A 27,340-nucleotide genomic window follows, 5' to 3' on the forward strand; every position below is an offset into this window, starting at 1 on the left:
CTTCTCACTAACTACTCTCTCCCTACCCTCCCTTCTCACTAGCTACCCTCTCCCTCTACCCTCTCCCTACCCCCCTTCTCACTAGCTACCCTCTCTCTACCCCCTACTCACTAGCTACCCCCTCCCTACCCTCCCTTCTCACACTTTCTACCCCTCCCTACCCTCCCTTCTCACACTATCTACCCTCTCCCTACCCCCTTCTCATTAGCTACCCTCTCCCTACCCTCCCTTCTCACTAGCTACCCTCTCCCTACCTTCCCTTCTAACTAGCTACCCTCTCCCTTCTGCCCCCTTCTCACTAGCTACCCTCTCCCTACCCCCCTCCCTACCGCCCCTCACTAGCTATTCTCTCCCTACCCCCTTCTCACTAGCTACCCTCTCCCTACCCCCTCCCTACCCCCCTTCTCACTAGCTTCCCTCTCCCTACCGCCTCCTTCTCACTAGCTACCCTCTCCCTACCGCCCTTTGTAGTTCACTTACCCTGCAGTCCTGTGGTGGGAGCGCGAGGCCTCTGCCTCGCCGCTCTGCGGCGATACGCACGGCTTTACTGCTGAGCGCTGGCATATGACGTCAGCGTGAAGCGCCGGCACCGAGACACTCGGGACAGCGCTGAGGCAGACAGCGATGAGAGAGGAGACAGAAGGACGCCGAGCGGTTGCTGAAAACGACCGCTCGGCACCCCTCTCTCCCCTCCTGCCGCGTTTCTATCGGGGGGTTTCCTACGGCCCTGGGGGGATTTCTTCATTACCGGTCCCCCCGCATGAGTTACTGGGGGGGATCTCTCCCCCCTGGTTCCTACGCCCATGCCCACAGTACCTGATTAGAACAACAAAACTTTCCAAAGCATCACTTTGCACCCACATGTCTTGCCAGAGCACCAAGATTGCACACACAAACCTTGCAAAGATTCAGATTGCCCATCCAGGCAATTCCCCAGCCAGCACCCAGATAGCACACACAAGCTGGTTGAGCATCATGGGAAATGCAGTTAACAGCTGATAAAGCTGCAGATGTTAGCTGTGAATAACAATTCCCATGATGCTCAGCCAGCCAGGTGTCCACTATGATGCTGGTTAAGCATCATTGAAAGACTGGTCCACAGCAGAAGAGATTTTTTTAGATTAATTACAAAAAATCTAATGTTAGCCTCCCTTCCATTCTTTTTAAAATTATATTAATCCCTTTAGTATTGATTTATCATGTAATGGCCCCAGCTGCTCTCTTGTGTATTGGTGATCCCACAACCTTGTGTATTGCCCCCAGTCAAGCCTCTATTATGTTTTCATGCCCCCTGCCAGCCCCCCTTTATGTGATACCCCTAACCTCCTTGTGTGTTGCCCTCATTGTGTATTTATACCACCAGCCAGCCCCCTTTTAGTATAGATGTAAGTGATGCCCCTAGCCAGCCCCCTTGTGTATTAATGCCCCCAAAACCTTGTGTCCCTTGCCTTCCCCCACTGTGTATGTATGCTCCCATCCAGCAGCCCCTTTAGTCTTGATTTATATAATGCCCCAGCCTTCTCCTCATTGTGTATTGTTGCTCCTATTTGTTTAGAACCATAGCTGTTACCTTTTTTCTTACTTTCCCGCCTGCTCCGTGCTCTCCTCCACGGGACTTACTGCCACACGAGGAACTCTGTTGACTCTGTGAGCCCGCCCCCTCCAGCATAGGAGGCGGGACAAAGAGCCTTACTGAAGGAGAAACTGCTTATCAAATTGCACAGTTTCTGTGCTCCACTGGCCTGCCCATGGGACGGCAAATTGGGACAGAGTTAGGGAGAGCGGGACAGAGTGCCAAAATCGGGACTGTTCTGCCTAAATTGGGACAGTTGGGGGCCTGCAGTCAGTCTGGCCCTGACTGGGCCTATTTTCAGGTAGAGGCCAAGAGCTGCAGCTCCATCAGCCCGTATGTTAATCCGCCCCTACTTTTATACACCGAATAGTAATCAGTTTCAGTTTTTCACACGGTTTCCTACGAAAGTGGGGGCCCTGAAAAAGGGTAAACTGATTCTCTGTGGGGATTTGAAAACTATTTTAGATCTGTCCCTAGATTGCTCTGCTACACCGACTGGAAAATATCATAACCAATCAAAACAATTAGCATCCAAATTGATGGCATTGTTAGATTTATTCCAACTATATGATGTCTGGCATCTTCGCTATCCTTCAGAAAAAGATGATTCTTTCTATTCAGCTGCGCATAAGTCATACAGCAGAATAGATAAACTTTATTACAATCAGTCCTAGAATGCTCAATGAGTCTTATTACCTGGTATGATCATGCCCCTATTTCTATGGCATTCAAGGTAGCTCATCCATTTGTAGGTAAAGGCTCATGGCGCTTGTACAACAATCTTATCTTATCAGGTTGGGTAGAATCACAGCCATTAAAATGATGGCCCTCCCAAAACTTATGTATATATATATTTGCACCATCCCGGTGCCACTACCCCATAAGCTTTTGCTTCGTATGCAAACGATACTGACTAATTTTATTAATGTCAAACATTTCTAGACAAGTGCTTTACACACCCAACTTCAAGGGAGGGTTGGGGGCTCCCGATTTGGCAATGTATTACCGAGCTACTGTACTCTCCCAAGCGGTTCTATTTCATGCAACGGAGGCACGTCTGCAATTGGTAATTCAAGAAAATAGTTATCTTTTCCTGTGTCCCAATTGCTTTGGCTGCCACCACGTAGACGCCATCCTTTACCCCAGCTTCCACTTACTAGATCAGCTACATTTTACATGTGGTATAAGACTAGCAGAAAGTTTCCATCATTGCATTCTCTGACTAAAGCCACACCGCTGGCCACTCTAGAGATTTTAATTCCGGGTCTTGATTTGAGATGCTGGACGGGGTCCTCCTTGATGCGGATCAGTGACCTATATGATAAAGCGATCTTGAGATCATTTGAGGATATCAAAACCTCCTATTCCATTCCTACAACTGAGTTCTATAAGTATCTACAAATTAGACACTACATACAAACTTCATTGTCCCCTCCCCGGTCCTTAGAGCATTTGCCCAATCCTATTGTTTCACTTTGTCACAGCAGAAAGGCATGATTTCCGCATGCTACATGACACTTTTATCCCAATCGTGGGAAAACAAGGTACCCCACGTACGTGCACTGGAGAGAGAGCTGGCTACCACGTTCCCTTTGGGGTCTTGGTTGCGCACAGGGGAAGCTACGAAAGGTGTTTCCCAGTCCATGAACCTTACGAGTTACAAAAAAAAATAGTTTGTAGATGGTACCTTACCCCAGTCCGATTGGCGCACATGTTTAAGTCGTGCTCGCCACTCTGTTGGAAAGGATTTTCAGGTTTCTCCACTCCTTACTTAATATTAAGTTGCCTTTCACTCCAGACCTAGCTCTTTTACATATGTTCCCAAAAGGCATCACATCCCATGTTAGGAAATTGGTCATTCAAATTTTTTTGGCTACTAAGCTTTTGTTAGCAAATCCTCTGACGTTCCTTCTATTGCGCATGTGTTACATCAAATAGACCAACACAGGATTTTAGAGAGGATGACCTACGTTAATGAACATAAACTCCACATATATGAAAAAGTGTGGTCTCCGTGAATGAATAGAAAGGTAGAGTGTGACAATGATATTGCAATTTAGAATGCTAAAACCCTTACTTAAATTAAGGTATCCATCGCATTTAAGTGAAATTCTATAACTTTGCAAAAAATTCAGTTAGGCAGAAGTTACACTACTATATATTTCACTACTACTACACTACCAGTACTCTGATTCATGTTGAATACATACGATAACCGCCCATGATTAATTGTTTGTTTCTGTGGTTTACACACAGTCTGTGGTCTTTTTTGTTTGTTTTTTCTCTCTTTCTCTCTCTTTTTATTTTACATTGACATGGCTATATCGATGTATAGAATGGGTACTTGCAAACTCAGGTTTAGTGGTTAGAGACCTTTTAGTTAACGAAGAAGATGGACATCACGGTTTTTCCTACCTTTTGCTGAGATTGGTATATACAAAAAATGTAAAACATTGTTGTGTAAAGCAGGAGTAGCCTGGTGTCTAGACAAAATACTAGTAAAGTAAGAAACGCCATTAACATTTTATTCAAAATCATTTATTTACTTTATTCTCCATAACCATACACGCTAACAAATTGCTATATAAAATCAGTACAGACATTTAACCAAGTTTAATTCAAATGTATTTAAAGAGGAAATATTTTATGGTTATAGTACTTTCACCCATATACCCTGCATATGTACCAAATATATACCAGATTTTGCAAACCATGCATTAACCGTGCTGTTAGTGAAAGGTTATATTAATTCATTCATCGATAGCCTTACTTTTATTTGTAATTAATGCTTTTGGGTCAATAAACCCTATCCAACTACATTCTCTTTCCAGAATGAAGTCATTATGAAATGTACCATATTTTACTGTGTACAGGATTTGTAAACTTACGAGAACATATATAAGTTTGCTATTGGGATTTGTTGGATATTTTTATATGTGAAAGTACACTAGAAAAAACTGTACAAGGTCACATTTTTAAATCTCAATTTTATTGAACATAACTTCTCTCGTCTCTATCATGGCTTAAATTTATCAGACCTCCCAAACATAAACCATAGACTGCTGTAAATTCATTTCCATAGCCGTCAGTCCGTCTTCCCATTTAAATGTTCATTGCAAGACTGATGAACTACAAATAAAAGACAATACAATAGGTTAAAATTCAGTTATAGATACTACTCTTATTAACGTTAAAATTGTGATTGCATATATTGTTTTTTCAGAACAAGAAGGGCTTTCTTTAGATAGAATTATTTTGATCATATCATTTAGTTTACTATATAAAAATAATAAAATATAGTGAAAAAAATGTTTTATGGCTTTTTACTCATTTTACTTATCTATAAAAAATTATGGAAAAACCTGCTGAGACAATTCTAATATTTGTCCTAAGTTTAGGAATACCCAATGTTTTTATATTTTTTCTTTTTTCAAGTTTTAGGGCAAAAAGTTGTGCTATTCAAAACCACTTCTTCTTATCTTGTAATCCTGCACTTATGTCTTATTTGGGACATCTTTGAAGCTGGCCTATTCAATTTACCCCATCAAACCACATTTTTTTTTAACTAAGCACCCCATGTATATTTTAAATGCTAGTATTGTAACTCTTTCCATGCCTCTTTGATAAGATACAGTGCTAATTTTAGGACTTGCTCATAAAAATAAACTTTTTTACATTTTTTTTTACATTTTGCTGGAACTGGATGGTTCCCCTGATGGTTACATAACTGGATAATTATTTTATTTAATTTTTTTCATTATTTTGACATTTCACAAATCCATTGTGACTACATTGCTTGTGGTCGCTCTCCAGATCAATGAAAGTGCGTCCTAGGGTTTTTTTTTCGTGTGACTGAATACACACACACACACACACACACACACACGAACACATAAAACACAGGTTTTATTACCTCAGCCTGTTTCAAACTTATGGAATCTGCATTGCTTTGATCAAGAGCCTTAAACACCCCTGAAAATAAAAATGTACAATGATTTAATGCCAAAGTAATAACCATGATTTGAAATGAGGTTATATAGCTGTTTCTTACAAATGGGAGAAAAAACAAACAAGTCAATAACTTTCTATGTCCTAATGAACAGAAGATAAAATCACAATCAAAATAGATTGCATCGTGTTCTAGGAGATATATGCAGAATCTCTGGCCAGTTTGTAGACCCCGATACTTGAAGAACAACCCTTGCATTAGACACATCGAACCACACACACAAGCATTTTGCACTCAAGCATTTGATATGTTAACTACAAACACATGGAAATGTTGTGCTTCATTATACAAGAGGTTAACTGCATGTACACAAGGCATCAAAGGTTAACCTAAGTAACCTAAAGTCAGAGGTTACTTACATATTGTAAGTTTGTTATATATTGGTTACATTATGTCCACTTTGCTTACATAGGGTAGTCTACTTGGAAGATGTTATATTGTATCTACACCAGCTTCAGCTGTCAGGGGTGGTACCAGGCTGTTAAGGAGCACAGCCTGCTCCCTGTAAAAATGGTTCTTCCTAGAGCCAATCATGGTATGTAACTGGCTTGATCTTTAAAAAACAGTCATGCTTGTCAAATAAAGCCCACCTGGGAACCCTACTTATTACTTGCTCTTTTTACAGCATCTGTCTATAAAGAAGCATTTAAATTAAATAAATAGTCAGATAATTATATAATGATCAAGTCAAACAGAAAAGCTACTCTTTCTCCACATAAGAGCAGAGCCATGATGCACACATGGGGACACCCTCTCCCTCATTCCTCTAATCCTGGAAACTCTGTCCATTTGTAGAAGTGGTCCGAGAGGCCTGGTTAATGGGGCTGAAATGGACGAAAAAAGAAGACAGAAGAAGAGGTAAGAGAAGTGGGGCTAAAGAAAAGGAGACATGGACATAGAAGCAGTTGGCAGAGAAGGTAGGGAGACATTGAGAGAGAGTGTGAGTGAGTGTGAGAGCAATTAAATGTAAACAAAACTTCTGAACCCTTTGTTTCATTTTCATTTGTTTTGTTACGGGTCCCTTCCTCATTTTTGGACAAATTAACGAAATAGGCAAATTAAATTCCGTACAAATTCAAATCCACATGTCTACTTCTTAAAAGTAAATACTTACTGCAAGCATTTTCTAAACGAATCAGACAATTGAGAAAGTCATCAAATTCTATCTGATAATTCTCATCAGCATAACGTAGGACCACAAGTTGCAATACAATATTATTAAGTTGAAACCCTGAAAGAAATATTAAAAAGAAATATGAATTGTTTTATGTTCATACAGCGTCATTGGGTGCATTAACTAAGTAGACAAGTGGCCAGTCTAGTTAGACTTGACTGATGATGCATAGTCTTGCATGCTAACACTCACAAAAAAAATGCAAGCTACAAATGCCTGCAATTTTGCGAGAGCCAGAAGAGGGCATGCAAGTTAAATTAAAACTAACATGTCCAAACTTTACTGTAATTTTTTTTTTTTTTACTCAACCATATGAATAATAATACATCAACCATATGAATAATAATAATAATGGAAAAGGCATACCTGGGCCATAAAAAGGATGCCCTATTAACCAATTCTAGAGAGTGCAAATGTGATTTGACTTTAGTGAACCAGTGAATTGAATTATTGTCTAAATTGTGTGAATTTGTTGGTGCAAACTCACCCTTTTAGCCAACTCACATACACTTGCTGTTTAGTGAATAGAACTCAAAGGCAACAAATAGCAAATGCATTTCCATATTATATTACACAACACATTTTAAAAATATTTTTGATAGCAAAGATCTGAAATAGTGTTTCCACCTATCTCATTACCTGCGGCTTTCAAAGCAAGTCGAAGTTCATATGAAGACATAGTTCCTGACTTATCTGTGTCATACAACATAAAGATACCCTGTAAATAATAAAATTCTTAATCACTTCAGATACAAATAGTTTTGTTATATTATATGGAGTATTAATAGGTGTACCAAAAAGAATGTTTGAAGGATATTAGATATGTGCTCAAAAGAAGAAACAAAAAGTATTAGTAAAAAAAGTGTCAGTTGCATTACAGAATAAACTCAAAATGTAATCACCCAACTGAAATTGTGAATCTCCCATCAAGTTGAGTTTGGCGAGAGATATACCCTGCATAGTTCTACACAATAAACCAACCCAACATCATACCAAGTTGTATTCATCTTAATGGGTACAAGTTTAAATGTGGAAATGTTTTAAATTCCATCATGGAAACCAACACAGCTGACTGTCTCATATTTAATACTTCAATATCACAGCCGGTTCAAGCTTTCTTACTATCCAGTTTTTCATTTTGTCCCAGAAAATTTTGAATTCATCAAATTCAAGCTTTCCGTTGCCACTGGTCTGGTGCACCATGGGTTAAGGTCAATTTATAAAATCAGAAAATTATTTGGGGCATAGAATACAAAAAGTGTTATACATCAATATAACTTTACTGAGAATTACTGAGACAGTTAGTTGTAAAATATACATTTAGTCTTCAACCTCTCATTTACCGCACATATCCAGTCTGTTCTAAAAATAAAAACCCTGCTGTCTACGTCTAAAAAATATTGTCCACTTTTACCGCTTCTTAATACAAGGTGTAAACTAAGGCTCTCGATCATCTCCCACTTGTCAACTGTATCGCAGTCTTCGGTGATCTCCCTTAGGCCCATCCTACCACCTTCAATAAATCAAAAATGTCACTGCCAGACTTATATTCCTTACCCATCACTCTATTAACGCCTCCATCAACTTTACTGGTTGACTTTAAGCTTCAGGATCTAAAATCTTGACTCTCACATCCAAAGCCCTACGTACATCTTCTCACTTACCTCTGCATGCACTCCAACCCAGACTGTCCACTCATCTGATGATTTTTGTCTGTTCTTTTTTCTGATTTCTACTTTGTAACACTTCTCAATGGCTCTGGTATGCTATTCCCTAGCCTATCCTTGCCTATAGTCCTTACAAAAATCCCTCAAGAGCCACTTCGTTAGGGATGTCTTTCAACTGACAGGTTATACCTTACTCTCACATAACAGCTCACTTCACCTACTCTATCTCCTGCTGTCCTATTTATATCCAGAAGTATTATTCTTTATTTAACTAGTGTTTCTAAATGGGATACCCTTATGAAGCTGGTCCATCATAAAGAGAGACACTTTTAAGTAATTTACATAACTCCTTCTAGATAGGCAGTAGGTAGTAAAAAATCTGCAAGCATATGCTTATTGCTTGTTATTTCCAGTTTACCCATTGTACAGTGCTGCAGAATACAAAGACACTGTATACATCAATAAATTGCCCGAATATAAATTTTTGCATTACAATGAATAAAGTATAGCATGAGTGCCTGACTATCCAAATGTACAAAATGCTCCTGATAAATGAAACATTGGCCAGTATTACCATACTCTCTCTTTCCCTTTTTTACACCGATTATAGGGCTTCCTGCCTGTTACACTTTCCAATAAATAAAATTGTTAGTCTTGGGCAGAAAAAAATTAATAAAGAAGATTTCATATACAGCTTAGACTAGCCTATATTTTACCTAAACAGTTTTGTATATGCATCATTTCTAAAAACCTATAGATCCACAACTATAGTGAAGCCATTTTGTTACTAGAATATTTTAGCCATTTTTAAAAACAATTCTGAAAGGATACATCCATCAGGGAAATGATGTTTAAACATGACAGAAGACTCAATTCCTTGAATTGAATGTTCTTTGCTGAAAAAAAGGAAAAAAGCTCTAGAGATTAATGGTTTGGGTAAAATGTCGAAATTTTTTTAAAAGTGTGTATACTGTTAATACACAGAACTTGGCAAACAATTGTGTGTTGTTTCTTTCCCTAGTGTCACACCATAGGCAAATTAGTGTACACTGATGATGTCATAAATAAGGGGCAGCCCAAATATATGAACACATTTCTCGTTATCTACACAGCTTGCAATTCTGTTAATACAACATAAAGATCACCTTATATGAGCTACACTGACTATAAATACTGTATAAGTCACCCTTTAAATTCCTTGCACGGTCACGTTTTTAATGTAATTTACAAAAACATATTTTTCTTTTTTGTGCAGTATAAAGACAAATGTATTTACTTCTCCGTAGAACAGAGTTTAAGATGTGTTGCAACTCTTCTGCATTAACCTCCAGGTCCTGAAAGAAAAACCAATTACATTAAGATATTTCAAGCACTATAGGATGGTTTTACAAGACAGTAAATACTAATAGCTGCCTCCTGAAAAAGTTTTCTATTATTTTGTTTACATTATTAACCACTGTGTAGATGCCATGCTCATTGTGTCAAAATGGTTAAAAATATATATTTTTATTAGCCACAGACAGGCCCGGACTGGCCATTGGGCACACCGGGCATTTGCGGCCCAGGACCGGATTGACGTAGGGGCTGGTCCCGGTCGCAGTTGCTGCTTACTCCGGCATCAAGGTAAGTAGGGTGAGGGAAGCGGGTGCAGTGAGAAGGGGCAGAGGGGAGAGAAGGGGTTAGATAGTGAGAAAGGGGGAGAGGGGGTACATATTGAGAAGTGGGGAAGGAGGTACATAGTGATAAGGGGGAACATAGTGAGAAGGGGAGGGGTAGATGGGGAGAGGGGGTAGTGTGAATGCGTACAAGAATGAATGAATAAATGTGTGGATGAATTGTGTGAATGCGTATGAGAATTAATGAATTCATGTGTGGATGAATTGCTTGAATGATTTGTGAGACTGCATTAATGAATATGTGTTAATGATTTGTGTGAATGAGTGAGTAAGTGTTTGTGTCTATCATGAATGTTTAAGTGATTTGGGGAAATTCAAAGATGGTACATCATGGGTGGGCTTTAACAATAAATAAATAAATAAATAAAAATGGGCTGCTCAGTCTTAAATGCCCGGGCCTATTTTTTGTCCCAGTCCGGGCCTGGCCACAGACATGCTGATATGCTGGTGAAAACGTCTCTGCACAAATGAGCTAAAATTTTAGCGTCACCACGCAAACTGTACATAGCTCTTTTAAGTAAGGATGCTTTTAGCGATGCCCGCTCCCCTGAGGATGTCAGCGGAAGCACGGCCATATTCCCCTATCCTATTCTATTGCTATTCTTGCAATATCTGCACCGGGTTCCTGTGGTTTCTAGTTACTCCCATGCAGTGTCGAATGAAGTCAGACAAGCCAGATTCAGGAATTGAGAGATACAGAATGTCAGGAATCAGGCCAAAGTCGGCATTCGGGCAAAAGCAGGAACTAGCTGAGGTCAGGATTGGAGAAGTCAGGAATGTCAGTGCAGCACAACAGGACATCTAAACCATGAGTCACTAGCAACTAGACCACACAAGGGCAAGGGGCTAAGAGGGAACGTCCTTATATAGGACTAGGGAATGAGTGTCAGCTGAGGTAGTATCAGATAGCAAGCCTAACAGGTGAGCAATCCCTGTGGCAATAGTCCAACAGAAAGCATTACCACAGGAATAGCAGTCCTCCTCTGGGGAGTCTGCAAAGTACAGGATCTGCACGCAAAAGGTTGTGGGTTCAAATCCAAGCTACCCCCTTTCAAGGGTGTTACAGACAGCTGTCTAAATATAGACTAAGTAGACCATGGAAAAGGGCCCTTCCGATTATAAAACATATCACAATTAGGATATAATAACAATAGATCAAAACAATGTGTGGCTATCTATAGAGACTTACTTGTCCAGCAATTTGTTCAAATAGACTGCGAAACTGCCTCTCTTCTTCAGTCTCCTTCTGAGGGGGATTTGGTTTTGGAGGCTGGAAAAAATATATTTTTAATGGCTCTGTATTCACGTAAATCAGGAAAAAACAAGCAATAAAAAAGAAATAAATTTTTACTTACATCTGGAAGATCAACATTTATTTCTCCATCAATCTCTCTGAAAAGCAAAAAAAAAACCATGCTTTTAATACCCATGATGGAATTTAAACATAAATGTATGGGATTCACGTAAGGTTATCCTGAATATTAGACAAGACCAAGGATCAAAAAGTGTTTGAGGTTTTACACTATGAAAACACAGGCAAACTAATTCTGTACTTACAACTGAATAATGTTGGGAAATATTTTTATGATTAAATCATTATAAATGATTAAATAAGGTTGTTTAATTTTATTTGAAAATTGGCAAAATTAAGTACCCTTTAAACAGAGTGCCTCAGTATAGTATAGTGATTTTTACATATAATACATACAAGTATATTCTTCTAATGTAAGTTAGACAGTGATTCTGTTGGGGTACTTTGATTGATTCTACTTCTATCATACCATCTCTGATGCATTTATTTATACGCACAACATAAAGACTCATATATACCTAATAACACAATATACAGACAGAACACATAAATTATGCATGTTACCACACACATGCTAATTTAGACACAAATGCCCATACTGGTATAATCTTATTTATATATACATTCATTGAAATGTATTATAAATAAACATATACTCAGATATACTAATATACTAATTTCCAGGGCTCAGCATTACAAGCCGGCACCGAGACCGAACAGGGAGACTTGCGGCAGGACTACTGAAAGGTAAGTACAAGGGGGGGCGGCATTTTAAAATTCGCCCCAGGCGGCATTTTGCCTTGGGCTGGCCCTGCATACAAGGTCTGTATCTAGGGTCCCTGAGCTCTTCTGGCCCCAAGCTCTTCAATCCGGTTGCTACAACAGTAGTAGCCATTGTGTTGGTTACTGTAAAAAGTGAAGCAGGTGTTCAGCAGGCTTACATAATATGACCCTAGGCTTACATAATATGACCCTGCAGAATACTGTGTGCGAGGATAATTGGAGCTAAATAATCATAAATGAGAGAGTATGTATGTGGGGGCAAAAGTACCTATGAGCCCCATAGGGGTACACAGCATAACATAACTACACACATTATTAAAAAAGGGAATTCTGATCAAATAAACCATGATAATATTCTAATGAGCAAAATTCCCATGCTGGCATGCAGTTTCCCCATAGTATTACATTTCTTACAGATTTTTCATTAGTAGAAGCTAAACTGTTAAAATAATGGACGCGATAGCTACGCTCCTGTGAAAAGATACAAAAAACCACAACACTGTAAAAACACAGAACTGACCATGGCTATAATCACTAAGGGTCAAGTTAACCAAATAATAAGCCCATGATGATTCTCAAAAATCACCATGGAGTATTCTGGAAAAAAAATTACTTTCGTCTATCAGGCCAAGCTCAGGTAAACTCACATGTCTCAGTTAGACGTTTCAATTAAAGTATGAAAACATGAACTATTCAAAATTGTATTTCCCCACACTTAAAAATACCCCAACTAATTCACTCAAAATTCTGAAGATTTTATGCTTCATGAATACATCGACTTATGTACTTCCGTACTTGATATCGGCTTTCTTCTCCGAAAAAATTCTGAGGCAAAAGTCTGCTTCTTGGTGAGGTTCAAATGTTGTAGGAACAAGAACATAATCTCCAGGTGGAAGCTTGAATCTCTGAGAAATTTCTCTCAGGTTAACATAAGTTTTGCTCCGTGCCTTAGAAGCACTAAATTTGAAGAAGTCTTTTGTCAACTGTGTTTCGGCACCAGGACTCTGGAAAACCACATAAACAGAATTTATTTTCCACGGCACAATCCTTCCCAAAAATATGTGGCAAAACGTGACAAAAATTAAACATGGAGCATTATAAGTACTTTTTGTCTTGTAACTTTACATTACTTTATTGTAACAATTAATAACAACTATCTGGTAATACAATATTAGAAAGAAAATATGAGCATTTGCCCCTGATATACTTATCATCAGTTAGCTAGAGCATTTGCTTGGCAACATCTTCCCCCCAGGCTCATAAAATACTCATAAACTACATTAATATACATTCTTCAATGCACTCATTCTTCAATAAATTATTAAAACAGCTTATATCTTGTACTTTTGGGTTTTTAATCAGTCTATTTAATTTGAAAACATTTGATTTATAAGTGGGAGATTATTTCACTTCAATGATGACGAGTTTGGCTAAACCTGGATAAGAATGTCCTGTCCCATCAAACCTAAATACCCCAAAAATTCCAAAAAAACATGTACACTTTCCACATGACTACGCTGAGATTACCAGTTAAACAAACCTGATAAATAGCATATCCTATTGTTAAAAGGTCAGCTCCTGCTTTTCTTAATTTGCGTCTATTCTTTTGCATCAGAGCTGCAATGAATGTGCATTCCTTTTGTCCCTCATCCTTTTCTTTTAGGCTCAATTTGATTTGTGGATTTGTCCAAAATGTTTCTAAGAAAATACAATGTGTATAAAAAAGACAACATATTCAAAATTAGGTAGTTTTACAATTATGATATGTTTAGTTTGTAACAAATATTTAATATTGCAAGTAAAACTGCAAGTGGTTTTGTAATATATTTCACACTAATTTTGCATTACATAGGAAACATGTAGTTGAACAAAAAGATGCTGAGGTGTAACATTTAAAACATAAAGGAGACTTTAATAAAAAGTTGTTTCAGCACTGTAAAATTTCAATTTATAGAATTATTTGTGCCACTGAAGAAGTGCAGGAATAAAACCAAATAAAATAATTAAAAATGCTTATTCAGGGCCATAACTATGTTGGACTATTAAAGGAATTAACACAGTGAAGTCATAATCTATAATCTAAGGTTTATAATATGGATGTAACTAATACAATGATATAACTCACATGTTTAAATGGGTAAATAAGATAAGACATACACTATATTTTATATAATAGAATCAGCCAGTTGTTTCACATAATTGTAAAAAAAAGTGTTTCTGATTTCTCAAGGTGCCTTGTTTAACTTTCCTTCGGATTTCAAGTCTTAGTTTCTTATTACACACACTAAATACAAAAGAATGGTCCCTGGGCTCCTTCATTGTGTGTCTCCAAAATATTGGGCTTTCAACTTGAAACATTTAGCCACTTTGCACTATATCCCTTTATTACTTCCATATATTTAAGTTCAATTTATGATATTCAAGCAAGTGATTCATAGCAAATGATGTACCTAAAAAATTCCTGCATCCTCCAGCTGTAGAACCCCTGATCCAACTTCCTTCGTGAACCATGACTTCCCATTTTTGTGGGGTGTCATCATCCAAAGCATCAGGAGTGAGATTACAAATCTCAACTTTATCAAAGTATCTTTTGAAATCTTCCAATTTCATCCTAGTTTAAAAATGGAGCATATGTAGAAAAATGTTAGTCTCAAGGAAAACACTGTAAAAAAAAAAAAAAAAAAAAAGTTATACTTAATGCACCTAATGTATCAATCAACCATGCTTTTGGATAGATGAAATGCCCTTCTACAACCTGGATAATAATAATACAGTACATACATAATTGTAGATTCCATATGGCCTTTCTCATGGTGACAAACTAAGACCTGCAGGCTTGTAAATGGACACTTTATTCAAAGTTACAGGAAGCCATGTTTTTCATTAGCTGCGTACAAATGCATGGTTTTCTGCTATTTTACTAAAATGCAACAGTTTCCATTTTAACATGATTTCTTTAGAAATGTAACTGCTAAATACCAAATACAATCTACGGTATTTTTCTATTTATGTAATCATGAGCACCGGCATTGCATTCCTTATAACTACTGATCATGAAATTACATTACCAGAATTCCCCATCATCAAGTGATGTCTGAGACAAGCGATTTTTCTCTGCAGGGTCAATCAAATTCCACTCTGAAGAGCTAAAACCAAATTGTTAAAAAATTAAGTACCTTTATTATTATTATTTTTTTTTTACACATTCAAGCAGTCACTGAAGCGCAAAACAGGGTTTCAAATAATACGTTAAGGGCACAGTTTTGACAGCTCCACCACATCCTACAAAGAAACAAAAAACTACAATTCTTCTGTCCATGCCCATCAGATAGGTCTTTCTTAAAACTAATGCTGCGTCACAAGGATCCATATGTGTCATCTACCCTACCCCATGTGTGTAAACAACACATTTCCAAGACCTGTACCAAGAAATGAGAACTGTGTAGATAACCAAATATTATTGATATTGTATGTTTTTTTAGTTGCGTCATAGTTTTGTCCCCAAGATACAATAACTTATAGGCCTTGGTCATAATTTGAATCATTGAGTACCTATGTGTGTTAGTTAGTGGTGCTGAACCGAGTCCATACTCACTTATCACTCCAAGCACCATTCCACTCCACCTGGCCCCAAGGGTTCCTGACTCTAATAAGTTGAACTTTTTGACCCCTGTAATTTACCTATAGATAAAAAAAAGGTAAAAACAATAAATAAATACATTATGAGGAGTTTTACCAGGACCATGGTTACAACAGACACATAGCATTCAGGAACTCAATGGACCGCATTTGCTGCAATTAATCCCTTTGCGAGATATTAAAAAGGCAAAACTAACAGAAACAAAACAAGCTGGACCATACAAAGTAATATTGCTTTGAAGCATACATTGCTTATATATCATCTACAGAAATCACTACATAGGAGGAAAATTTTAATTCAATAGCGTGGGAAGTATCCGTATAGAAACGTATTGTTAAATAATAATGGAAAAGTATAATGGCAAAGGTAATGAGTCAATGGTCCCAAGAACTTAAAAGCATTTTATGTCAATAAATATGAATGAGAAACCGGTAAATATCTGTAGGCTGGATTTTTAAATGTACTTAATGTTTAAGGTCATTTTAAGTTATCCCAAGAGTGACTGCTAGAACTTGTTATTTGTTAGTATTTCTTAGAGGAGGGAGTAAGTTGTGGAATAAGCCACTCAAACCAAAATCGAAAACAAAGTTTTCACTGCAGATACAGATCCTCACATGCATCAGAAGCACAACATGAGGATCCATTAGCGCTTATACCTGTTCGAGTATCTCCACCTTCGGCCATCAGAGCCATGCTATCCATGTACAAATTATTTAGAACATATGAATAGTTAGAAATCCATGGATTATCACGTTTTACTAAAGAATAATTTTAGAAGTTTTTGTTGTTTACTGCTCCCTTTATACCTACCGTATCCAAGCCAGTAATGGAATATGCATGTCCCTTTACAAGCCCTTGAGGAGTTTTAGCTTCTGTTTCAGCTGAACTTGTGATCTAAAAAGCATAATGTGAAATTAGCAACCTGTACAATGAATCTATGAAATCACACACACACACACACACACGTTATCTCTAACATACTACAAAACCCGAAGTCTGGTTGGTGGCCCTGGCAGCAAACAATTTAGCAAAGTGTTGCTTTGAGCTGTTTGGATGGTAGCACTACTATCCATGAAACAGAAAGGTACTTGGCAGACTTTACCAGTATTTTCGAGTAATATTATTACACAACTGTTTATAATATGGTATATTTGGTTTGTATACCATGTATTGCTTTTTATTTTTTAACATAATATTTATAAGAAAACTTTAATATATTTCAAGATTAGTAGAAATAACTATTAACATAAAAACATCGAAAATTGAAGACATAACTATCAGCCCATCTAGTCTGCCTGTTTTTACTGATACAGAGACTCAAACCTTAATCAGTCTTTTATTTTGTCTTAGATTTAAGATAGTGTTGTGTCTATCCAGTGCATGGTTTTAATTCCCCTCACTCTATTAGCCTCTACCACTTCTGGTGGAGAGGCTGTTATCTACTACCATCTCTGTAGAGCGAAATAATAATTACAATTTATGAACCATTAAAATACTCACATCAATAGAACAGCCAAGAAGTGATCCTCTTTTAAGAGCTTTGTCCATGATCTCAAAATAATTGGCTGGAGCAGTTTTATTTTCATAGGTTTCTGAAACCCCACCAGTGAAATCTTCCATAGCTTCAATTGTACTACCTCCTTTTAAAGCTTCATAGCTTCCGTGCAGTCTGCAATACATCCACAGAGTAAGACATGTGCAAGTCTTGCACTTGTCACAGAAGACATTCCAGGACACAAATGAAGCAGTATTTTGGGGGGACATCAGCACCTGATGGTTGAGTGTTTTATTGTGTCATATGATATTGTTAAATCTAAAACACAACATTTTTATCTGTTGTATGTCGCTTTTTTACTCTTTGTAGTATGGGTTGAAAGAGAGCCAATGATTAAACAATTATAAATGAGAAACTGTTCTGCTCTTCAAGTGACCTGGAATTAGGGCAATTGTTTATCTTCTACCAGGGAAATAAATATATTTTGCACCTTCAAGATGCTAAGTACCGGTATGTAACATGGCAAAAATTCCAGATTGTGGAAAGAGCAAGCTACTGTCAGTTTTTACTAGCCTGAGCCAATATACAGACCAGCTGATAAAAGTCCTGTAGCAATATATTTGATTTTACAGAAAGAAAATTGCTTAGAGTAATGGAACAATTTAATGATTAAAAAAAATACTATATTTGCCTACAAATCTATCCCATCCTAATAATTTTAAAACATTTCCAAAGTTGTAGAAAAAAAACTCACTTGGCATATGCCTTTTCCAATAAAGCACTCCAAAACTCATTCAGATCAGCTGAATGCAGAAACACCAGACGATTTCTAAAGGTGGGCAGCCGGTCATCAATCACTACATCAAGCCATTCGTTATGCTGCCAAAACTGTAAAATGACAATTTTATATATACATCTATCTATATATATTCGCCACAATACCTAGGTGGCAACGGTTGCTTATCCCCAGGGCCTGCCTTTAGGCCATCAGATGAAATAAATAGAAATATGCTTCCCCCAAAAAACAGCTACATTGACAGACAGCACACTGACCAGTACATACAATCCCGGCACTAAGTGGGATTGGGCCTACAAGCAACTACATCATTAATACTTTCCCCAAAGTTCCACCAACAGCATAGTTCCCAATATTTGAACTGGCCAAAGCGGGGCACTTTTGTTTCAGGTGGTGGGATTTGAGGCATGGCTTTGGGGGTTAGAGACATCAGCTATTGATGCCTATTTACACAATTGCCTTTTTAGGATCATAAAACATTGTGATACACTCATACCTTTTAAACATTCTGAGCACAAAAAGAGCCATAAGGGGAAAAAAATGGATTTGGGTCTTTGAGAATGGATTCTATCTGCTAAAGAGGGACAAGTGGGGACTATCGAATTAGCTGCTGTACACAAAGCTTCTGGGGCTAATCCAGAAAGTTCCCAGGTATTTCTGTTGGTGGCTTATTTTACCAAGATGCTCATTTTACTTTCTTCCTTAATATCAGGTCTGTCAGTGAAAACGACAAACATGAAAGAAGATACTTCTGTGGCAATAAAGGCTTTAATTGGGGGGGGGCATTTAAAGCCTTTATTCATATGGCACATTATGTAATTTTACTGTTGCTTAGAGGACATAACAACTAGTTTGTATAATACCCTATTTTTGACAGCATCATCTGGCACCATACGCAATAGACTTGCACATTTGGATTCATCTGCATTGCAAACTTACAGAATTTTGATGGACTCAGCAATTCATACGAAGCCACAAAAAAGAGGCCAAACCCCCAAAGAAGTTGTCCAAAATTCGTGTTCCCTTTCACTCTCACGTTCTAAATGTTTCCCTTCCTTCTCTGCTGACCATTTCCCTCTTCTGTCAACCACTTCCGCATCTTCTTGTTTTTCATCTTCATCGTTCCGCAGGCATAACCTGGCACAAACTTCTGTCAAAATGGGGGTGCTTCCGGTGAAGTCCTCTTACCCAATCCTCCGATCAGGGGAAAGGCATCACTGAAAGCACCGTGATTTGGCAGAAGTTCACCTTAGGGCAAAATGGTGGCACTTTCGGTGACGTCCTCTCAGCCGTCTGGAAGAACAGAAATAACCTGCTATGAACTTCCACCAAAATGGCAGCTTCCAGTGATGTCACTGAAAGCACCACAATTTATCATGCCTTTTTTGCGGAGTTGATGCAAGGTAATGTCCGATCCTTCAAAAAGATGAGAAGAGGTCACCAAACGCGCCACCATTTAGCCCTAAGATGAACTTATGCCAAAATCGTGGCGCTTTCAGTGACATCACCCCACCTGGTTGGAGCTACAGGGTGAGAGGACGTCACTGGAAGACCTGCCATTTTGGCGGAAGTTTGCTTCAGGTTATGTCTGTGGAGATGCAGACAAAGATAGAAGAGAGAAGATAAAAGATGAAGAACAAGATGTGGATGTGGTCAGTAGAAGCGGTAGTGGTAGGCAGAGAAGGTAGGGAAACATTTAGAGAAGGTGAGAGAGTGAACGAGAATGAGAGTGCCCAGATTTTGTCCGAATTGAATGGGCAGAGAACGTAGTTTTGTTGCCTGACAACGATGGGTCAAAAACAAACCAAAAATGTTGTCCGAATATGCAATAATTAACTATGGCAATGGATAACAATTAATGTAGTGCCAAATGCTGATGTCACAAAAGAGGTGCAGATGCTAACATGTTGCATCAGGTCATATTTAAAGCACTCAAATAAAATCAGTATAAAATGATACACATACCTGAAAATGAAATATGCCAGCATAATCAGCACCAAATGTTTGATCAAGTGGTACGACTCTGGACATCACCTTCTCATTGAGCGTCAGAGAAGCAACAGCGGCTAAAAGCCAGCAGTCTCCTGCAAGTGCAGTTGTATTTAGAATTATTTATATTTTGTAATAATGTTATTATTCAGTGAGTTTTACAATTATGTCAAAATAAAAGACATTAGCACTCTATTTTATGTTTTTGCACGGATTTTCTTAAGACTTTATATGTTTAGTAAATATTAACATACTGTAGTATGTATTGTACGTTAAATAAAGATGTTTAAGTATTTTAAAAAGGTCCTGATATTTAGAAACTGGCCAGATGATGCGTACATCATCAGACAGGCAATGAATGTATGCTTGTGTTGCATATGATAGGTGGTTTTATCATAGAAACATATACATGAAACTGTGACATATCTTGCCAGATCTATCCCATCATACCCATATATTGTATTAAGTAAAATCATAAATGTGTCACCTGTTAGGGATAGCTTTCTGAATGGATTTGCCTAGTTTAGCCAAATTTCTACCTATTGACTGCAACTCACAAACGTTCCAACCATCCTCCATTAATTCATAAAAAATAACAACTGAGCCCTCCATTAACCAAAGGGGACAGTGACTTTGTATCCAGTGGGACAGGGTAAAAAATACATTTTGAGACAGAAGAGCCCGATGTACTCCTTCCTATACCACGTTTACAGGGAATTATTATTATTATTTTTAATTACATTTCAACCAGCCTATGCATGTACGTGAATGCCCCCATATAGATATACAAATATAGATTTGTTTAGTATCATGTTTAGGACAAGGAAAATGAAAACATTATAAACAGATCTGTTTATTTTTGTGAATGTGTATAATCCATTGCACATGGTGTTAAATAAATAACCAATGGTGGTTATTATAAAAATACATTTTTTTTTTTAGAATAGAAAGAACTTACCAAGGTCTCCTTGACAAACATCTGTTCGTGTTGCGCCTCCTACAATAAACTCAGGGTTTTTAACAATTTCCTAATAAAGAGAAGAAATACATTTATTTCACCAGTTAATCTTACATGTAAATATAAGATGCAATAGTACCAAAGAACAATCAGCTATGCACAAAAGGCACTCCAGCCATCATATACAAATACATATGACAGCTGCATGGCCCCCTTAAAAACGTTCACATTGTCCATTTTTCCAAATGCACAGGGAGCTCTGCAGAACTCTTAATATGCATTTACCCCCCTCGTGCCACCCCCGAGTTAAATGTTGTGCAGGTGATGTGTTCAACTGATCATATCTCGCCGCACATGATATACTCACCCACAGTCTGCTCCAGCGCTGGGCTCTGAGCTGCAGCTCTGGAGCTTCAGCTTCTCCTAAATGCTTATTTTACAGGTTTAATGAATGCATATTAAAGTTCTTAGAAATAACTGTAATGTGCATTCTTTGATGGTAACGCTGCATGGCACATTGGACTGTCCCTTTAACACCTAAGCAACAAATTGAATGTACCTGCTCATGAGACCATTCAATATGGTGCTGTAGGCAAAAACCTTTTTTACAAATTTGCACAAGAATCAGCTTATTGAAAAATGTTTTTTTTTTTTTTTTATAGAGATGTTTTAACATACATTCCCTTCATATTTACCCTTGGGACAACATTCCACCTTGTTATAATGGCAAAACAAGATTAACAAGGACATAAGTAACACACCCAGAGGCACACCCATCACTCCTGTGGCTTTTCTATCAGTTACAGTGATCAGTTGGCCTAACTCTTGCCTGAGGCCACCTGTGACTTCTACTTATCCCTTACCTCCGCATTCACTATCTCTCACATATGTTGTCACCTACATCTACAAACAGGCCTAAGATTATGCCATAATTTACAAAAGAATCAGACCAAATCTTAGTATTACAATATACATATGAATCCCGTAAACACATTAAGCGGTAGACATAAGCAAGGTTCGTAGCCAACATTTCAGGGAATTACATCTATCAACCGGCGTCTTTCTATGAACATTATACCTGATTATCAGCCCACTTCAGCAACTGCCCTAACCTAAATATTCCTTTACTAGGACCTTACAAGGGTTTTCAATTTATTGTTGAGTATGATTTCCTTCCTTAGGCCGTTATTATTATTATTATTATTTATTGCTTTATATAGCACCATCAAATTCCATAGCCATCTTTTTAATGTAGTGTATCATTTGGAAATCCAAAGCATGAGCTGGTCGCATACTGATACAATAAATACCGGACCCATATGCACTTTATTGCATTTGATAGCAGTGTGGTCCCTTTACATTTCTTGTGATGTTCCTGGCACACAGCTTTTGCTCCTTTCTCTACCTCACCTCAGCTAAACGCCATGATGGAGATGCTTGCTTATTTAGTGGGCATTAAACTGTTCCATAAAAACTGTCCATAAACTAGTAGAGGATCATAGGAACCGTAATTCAGTTCAACAGGGTAGTTACCGGGTGTAGAAGTACAATTAACCTATTCTGACTAGGAGATCTTTGGTTTTATCCCCCAACATCTACCAACATTTCTCATGGATCAACTAAACAAAGAAACATAGCCAAGAGCTAACAAGCTTTAAATTATGTAACACCAGATTTATACTCTCTATATAAACCACCAATGACTCATCTAACGCAATAAAATGTAATTAACAGAATAGGTGAAATCTTAAGAGAAGAGATTAAAGTTGTAAATGTCAAAGTTTATATGTATTAGTAAACAAATGCTAACCATTTAATAAAAGTGTATGTGGAGTCCCCAGGCCCGGACTGGCCATCGGGCACACCGGGCACCGGGCAGCTCCAGGCCCCTACCTTAAAATAGGCCCAGTCGGGACCGGACTGACCGGGTCCGCCACTCTAAGGGGCCGGGAAGCCCCCACCAGGGCACAGGGTTTAAATTAAAACATTGAGTTTTTTTGTTTTGTTTTTTTACTTTATTTAACATCCTCCATGTTAAATAAAGTTTTTTTTTAACTTTATTTAACATGGAGGAAGTTAAATAAAGTTAAAAAAAAAAAACCCCGATGTTTTAATTTAAGCCCTGTGCGGCCGCAGACCCCTAAGGCCGGCCCTGGTGGGGGCTTCCCGGCCCCTTAGAGTGGCGGACCCAGTCGCAGTTGCGGCGGGATTAAGGGGCCCTGCGTCCTGACTGGGCATATTTTAAGGTAGGGGCCTTGAGCTGCAGCTCCATCAGCCCCTAAATCAATCCGGCCCTGCCGCGGGCCCAGTCGCAGTTGCTGCTTGCTCCGGCAACAAGGTAAGTAGGGTGAGGGTGAGTAGGGTGAGGGAGGGGGGTGCAGTGAGAAGGGATAGAGGGGGGTTAGATAGTGAGAAAGGGGGAGAGGGGATAGATAGTGAGAGGGGGTACGTATTGAGAAGTGGGGAAGGGGGTACATAGTGAAAAGGGGGAACATAGTGAGAAGGAGCAGATAAGATGGGGAGAGGGGGTAGTGTGAATGTGTATGGGAATGAATGAATAAATGTGTGGATGAATTGTGTGAATGCGTATGACAATTAATGAATTCATGTGTGGATGAATTGCTTGAATAATTTGTGAGACTGCATTAATGAATGTGCTAATGATTTGCGTGAATGAGTGAGTAAATACAAAGATGGTACATGGAGGGTGGGCTTTAACAAAAAAAAAAAAATGGGCTGCTCAGGCTTAAATGCCCGGGCCTATTTCTTGTCCCAGTCCGGGCATGGTAGTCCCCCTCTCAAACAGTGATGCTGTGGGCTCATGATATACACATTCAGGGTTTGGGTTTGGATGTCAAAATAGTTGAATGGATAAGGTTATGGTTGAATTATATTATACAGAATGTTGTAATGGTGCATATTCAAAAGAAAGTCTTATTATTAGAGTAGTGCCTCAGGTTCGGTACTGGGACCTATACTTTTAAATATTTTTATTAGTAATATTACAAAAGGTCTCATAATGTGAGGTATGTCTATTTGCTGATGATACAAAGGTCTGCAGCAGGGTAGACATTCATGGTGGAATAATCTAAATGGCAAATGATTCAGTAAATCAGAAGAAAGGTCGAAAGTATGGCAGCTGCACTTCAACATTGCTAAATCTAAAATAATGCAGCTGGGACATCAAAGTGCCAAAGCAAAATATATTAATAAGGGTATCGTGCTGAGGCAACATAAGAGAGGGACCTGAGAGTAATTCTTCCTGAGGACTTAAAGGTAAGCCGGCAATGCAACACAATGCCTGAAAAAGCAAGCAGGGTGCTGCGTTGTATCGGGAGAGGCATTAGTAGAAGGAAGAGGGAGTTGGTTCTGGCACTTTACAGATCTCTCCTCCGGCCTTATCTAGAGGATTGTGTACAGTTCTGGAGACCCCCATCTCCAGAATGATATAGATGTGCTGGTGAGAGTTCAGAGAAGGGCTAGAAAAATGCAGAATGTGATAGAAACATTTAAATACTTGATGGCATTTAACAAAGTGTCGCAGGGAAGTTTATTTGAAAAGAGGAAAAATGTCAGAACAAGGGTCATAATCTAAACTATAGAGTAAAATACTTCGATGAGAGTGGTTGATAACAGAAAACATTTCCCAGGAGAAGTGGTAGAGGCTAATACGGTGAATTAATTTGAATAGCATTTGGCTACTCTGCATCTGGAATGAGTCCAATAACTGATAAATATGTGTCTCCACAGTAGGAAAAATAACAGACTAGATGCGCCAAATCATTCTTAACCGGCCTCAAATTCTGTGTTTCTATAATTGTGTTTTCATGAAATCATGTTGCCTCCCTGCCCCAGGGCCAAAACATACCAGTCCTCCCCTTGCTCTTTCACATCATTCCACTTAGACTGGACACTATTTATGTGGTATAATAAAGCAGGTGCCAAATACAGCGCAATCTGTGGCCAATGTGTGTAAAGGGCCATTCCTCAGCTGTGGATAGATAGCTGCTAGCGAAATAACCAGTGAGTCATAAGAAGCAACAAAAGCAGGTTTAACAGGATATGGCACCAGCTTCACCACCTGCTAGTCAAATATAAGATGTCATGTGATACATGTTTGCTGAAAACATGACACTTACACAAGGAACTTATATTTGGGTTATTTTACTTAAATTGGTTGACTATGGTATAGAACTGGCTCTGGATAGACTGCAAATTATTGGAAACATTTTTTTGGTGTTTTAGAAAGACACTAACAGAAAGTTACCACTGTTTGATAATAATGAAAGGTAAAAATCTGAACAGGGATTTTTTTATTTAATTTTCTTTGCTATTTCTTTTCTCGCACTCTTCTATATTTTGTCTCTCTTTTCTCTCTACTTTATGTATCCTCCACCTTTGGCCTTTTGAAAAGTTAGGAGATGTGCAGTGCTGATGATCTTTATTAGAACCAGGTTTTACTTTAATCAAAGGGAAGTCATCCAATATTTCAATCCCTTTCTACATTGACAGAATACATTGAGCCAGAATTTATTTCAAGTTCAGACTCTAAGTAATAATGGATGGTCTATGTGGTTTTACACTTAAATCTGGGCACTTTAGTTTAAAAATATTGTCATTAAAAATGTAATCTCAAGAAGACAGAAAAAACCTGTGCAATCATCAATATCATCTTCTCAAGGCAAAACAATATTTTGTTACATACCAGAAAGGCATTGGCGTAGGAACCCCTAAAAATCTGGGGGGGATAGCATTTTTACTGGTAGGGTATACCTGACCATTTCACCAACAGGGACTTTTATGACATTGCATTATAAATACATAGAGATTAATATGACGTTGGTCCCCCTTTGCAGCTATAACGGCTTACACTCTTCTGGGAACGATTTCCACAAGATTTTGGAGAGTTTCTGTGGGGAATTTTTGCAACCATGCCTTTATGGACCTTGTTTTGTACACTGGGGCACAGTCATGATGGAATAGAAAAGGACCTTCCCCAAAACTGTTCCCACAAAGTTAGAAGCATAGTGTTGTCCAAAATATCTTGGTTTATCACCTTCAGCTCATAAAACGTTCTACTGGATGAATGGGAGAAAATTCCCACAGAAACTCACAAAAAAAGAAAAATCTTACAACCACAGATGGACCCCACTGGACACGGCCACAGAGACTACTATGATGTACTGAAGGAACCATCTAAGACTCCTAACACGTCATGCACACAGGAACATATCCACACGCTTAAACACTTGAATAACATACACACGCATGCACACACACACACACACACACACACACACAATGGGTTAAACATGTGTTACAGGGAATCATTATCTTCCCTTTAAGTACGACATGCCTGCTCATACACACACATATGCACTGCTCTTACGGATGCCTGCCCACAAAAACACACATATACGCTGCAATTGCCTGCAGATACACACTTGCCAGTACTCACACATATGCACTACCCTTATACACGCCTGCCCAAACATACATAAACTGCTCACACACACACGCCTCCCCATAAATATACACTGCCCTTGCGCATACTTACACAGACGTATACGCTATAAGACAAATACACTCCTTCTATACACACGTATACAATGCCCATACAGACGTACACGTATACAATGCCCATACAGACGTACACATATACACTGCCCATACAGACGTACACGTATACACTGCCCATACACACATACACATATACACTGCCCATACAGACGTACACATATACACTGCCCATACACACATACACATATACACTGCCCATACAGACGTACACATATACACTGCCCATACAGACGTACACGTATACACTGCCCATACAGACGTACACGTATACACTGCCCATACAGACGTACACGTATACACTGCTCATACACACATACACATATACACTGCCCATAAAGACGTACACATATGCACTGACCATACAGACGTAAACATATACACTGCCCATACAGACGTACACATATACACTGCCCATACAGACGTACACATATGCACTGCCCAAACAGACGTACACATATGCACTGCCCATACAGACGTACACATATACACTGCCCATACAGACGTACACATATGCACTGCCCATACAGACGTACACATATGCACTGGCCATACAGACGTACACATATGCACTGCCCATACAGACGTACACATATGCACTGCCCATACAGACGTACACATATGCACTGCCCATACAGATGTACACATATGCACTGCCCATACAGACGTACACATATGCACTGCCCATACA

The 27,340-nt window shown here is 38.5% G+C and overlaps 1 protein-coding gene across 1 annotated transcript in view; it reads right to left on the reverse strand.

Moving 5' to 3' along the window:
- Positions 1-4,095: 4,095 nt before the first annotated feature.
- Positions 4,096-27,340, reverse strand: part of CAPN9 (calpain 9) — a 28,937-nt gene continuing 5,692 nt past the window's right edge. The window contains exons 2-20 of the mRNA XM_053459408.1: positions 21,073-21,142; positions 20,091-20,209; positions 18,084-18,217; positions 17,335-17,503; positions 16,645-16,728; positions 15,790-15,875; positions 15,263-15,340; positions 14,645-14,805; positions 13,735-13,892; positions 12,990-13,198; positions 11,455-11,491; positions 11,289-11,369; positions 9,700-9,757; positions 9,255-9,319; positions 7,879-7,947; positions 7,396-7,474; positions 6,697-6,813; positions 5,487-5,545; positions 4,096-4,702 (exon numbers count right to left, since the gene is read on the reverse strand). Coding sequence (XP_053315383.1) covers positions 4,676-4,702; positions 5,487-5,545; positions 6,697-6,813; positions 7,396-7,474; positions 7,879-7,947; positions 9,255-9,319; positions 9,700-9,757; positions 11,289-11,369; positions 11,455-11,491; positions 12,990-13,198; positions 13,735-13,892; positions 14,645-14,805; positions 15,263-15,340; positions 15,790-15,875; positions 16,645-16,728; positions 17,335-17,503; positions 18,084-18,217; positions 20,091-20,209; positions 21,073-21,142 — 1,860 coding nt within the window. The 3' untranslated portion in view covers positions 4,096-4,675. The remainder of the gene's footprint in view (positions 4,703-5,486; positions 5,546-6,696; positions 6,814-7,395; positions 7,475-7,878; positions 7,948-9,254; positions 9,320-9,699; positions 9,758-11,288; positions 11,370-11,454; positions 11,492-12,989; positions 13,199-13,734; positions 13,893-14,644; positions 14,806-15,262; positions 15,341-15,789; positions 15,876-16,644; positions 16,729-17,334; positions 17,504-18,083; positions 18,218-20,090; positions 20,210-21,072; positions 21,143-27,340) is intronic.

This window comes from Spea bombifrons, chromosome 3 (assembly GCF_027358695.1).
Source record: "Spea bombifrons isolate aSpeBom1 chromosome 3, aSpeBom1.2.pri, whole genome shotgun sequence".
Classification (NCBI taxonomy): Eukaryota; Metazoa; Chordata; class Amphibia; order Anura; family Pelobatidae; genus Spea; species Spea bombifrons.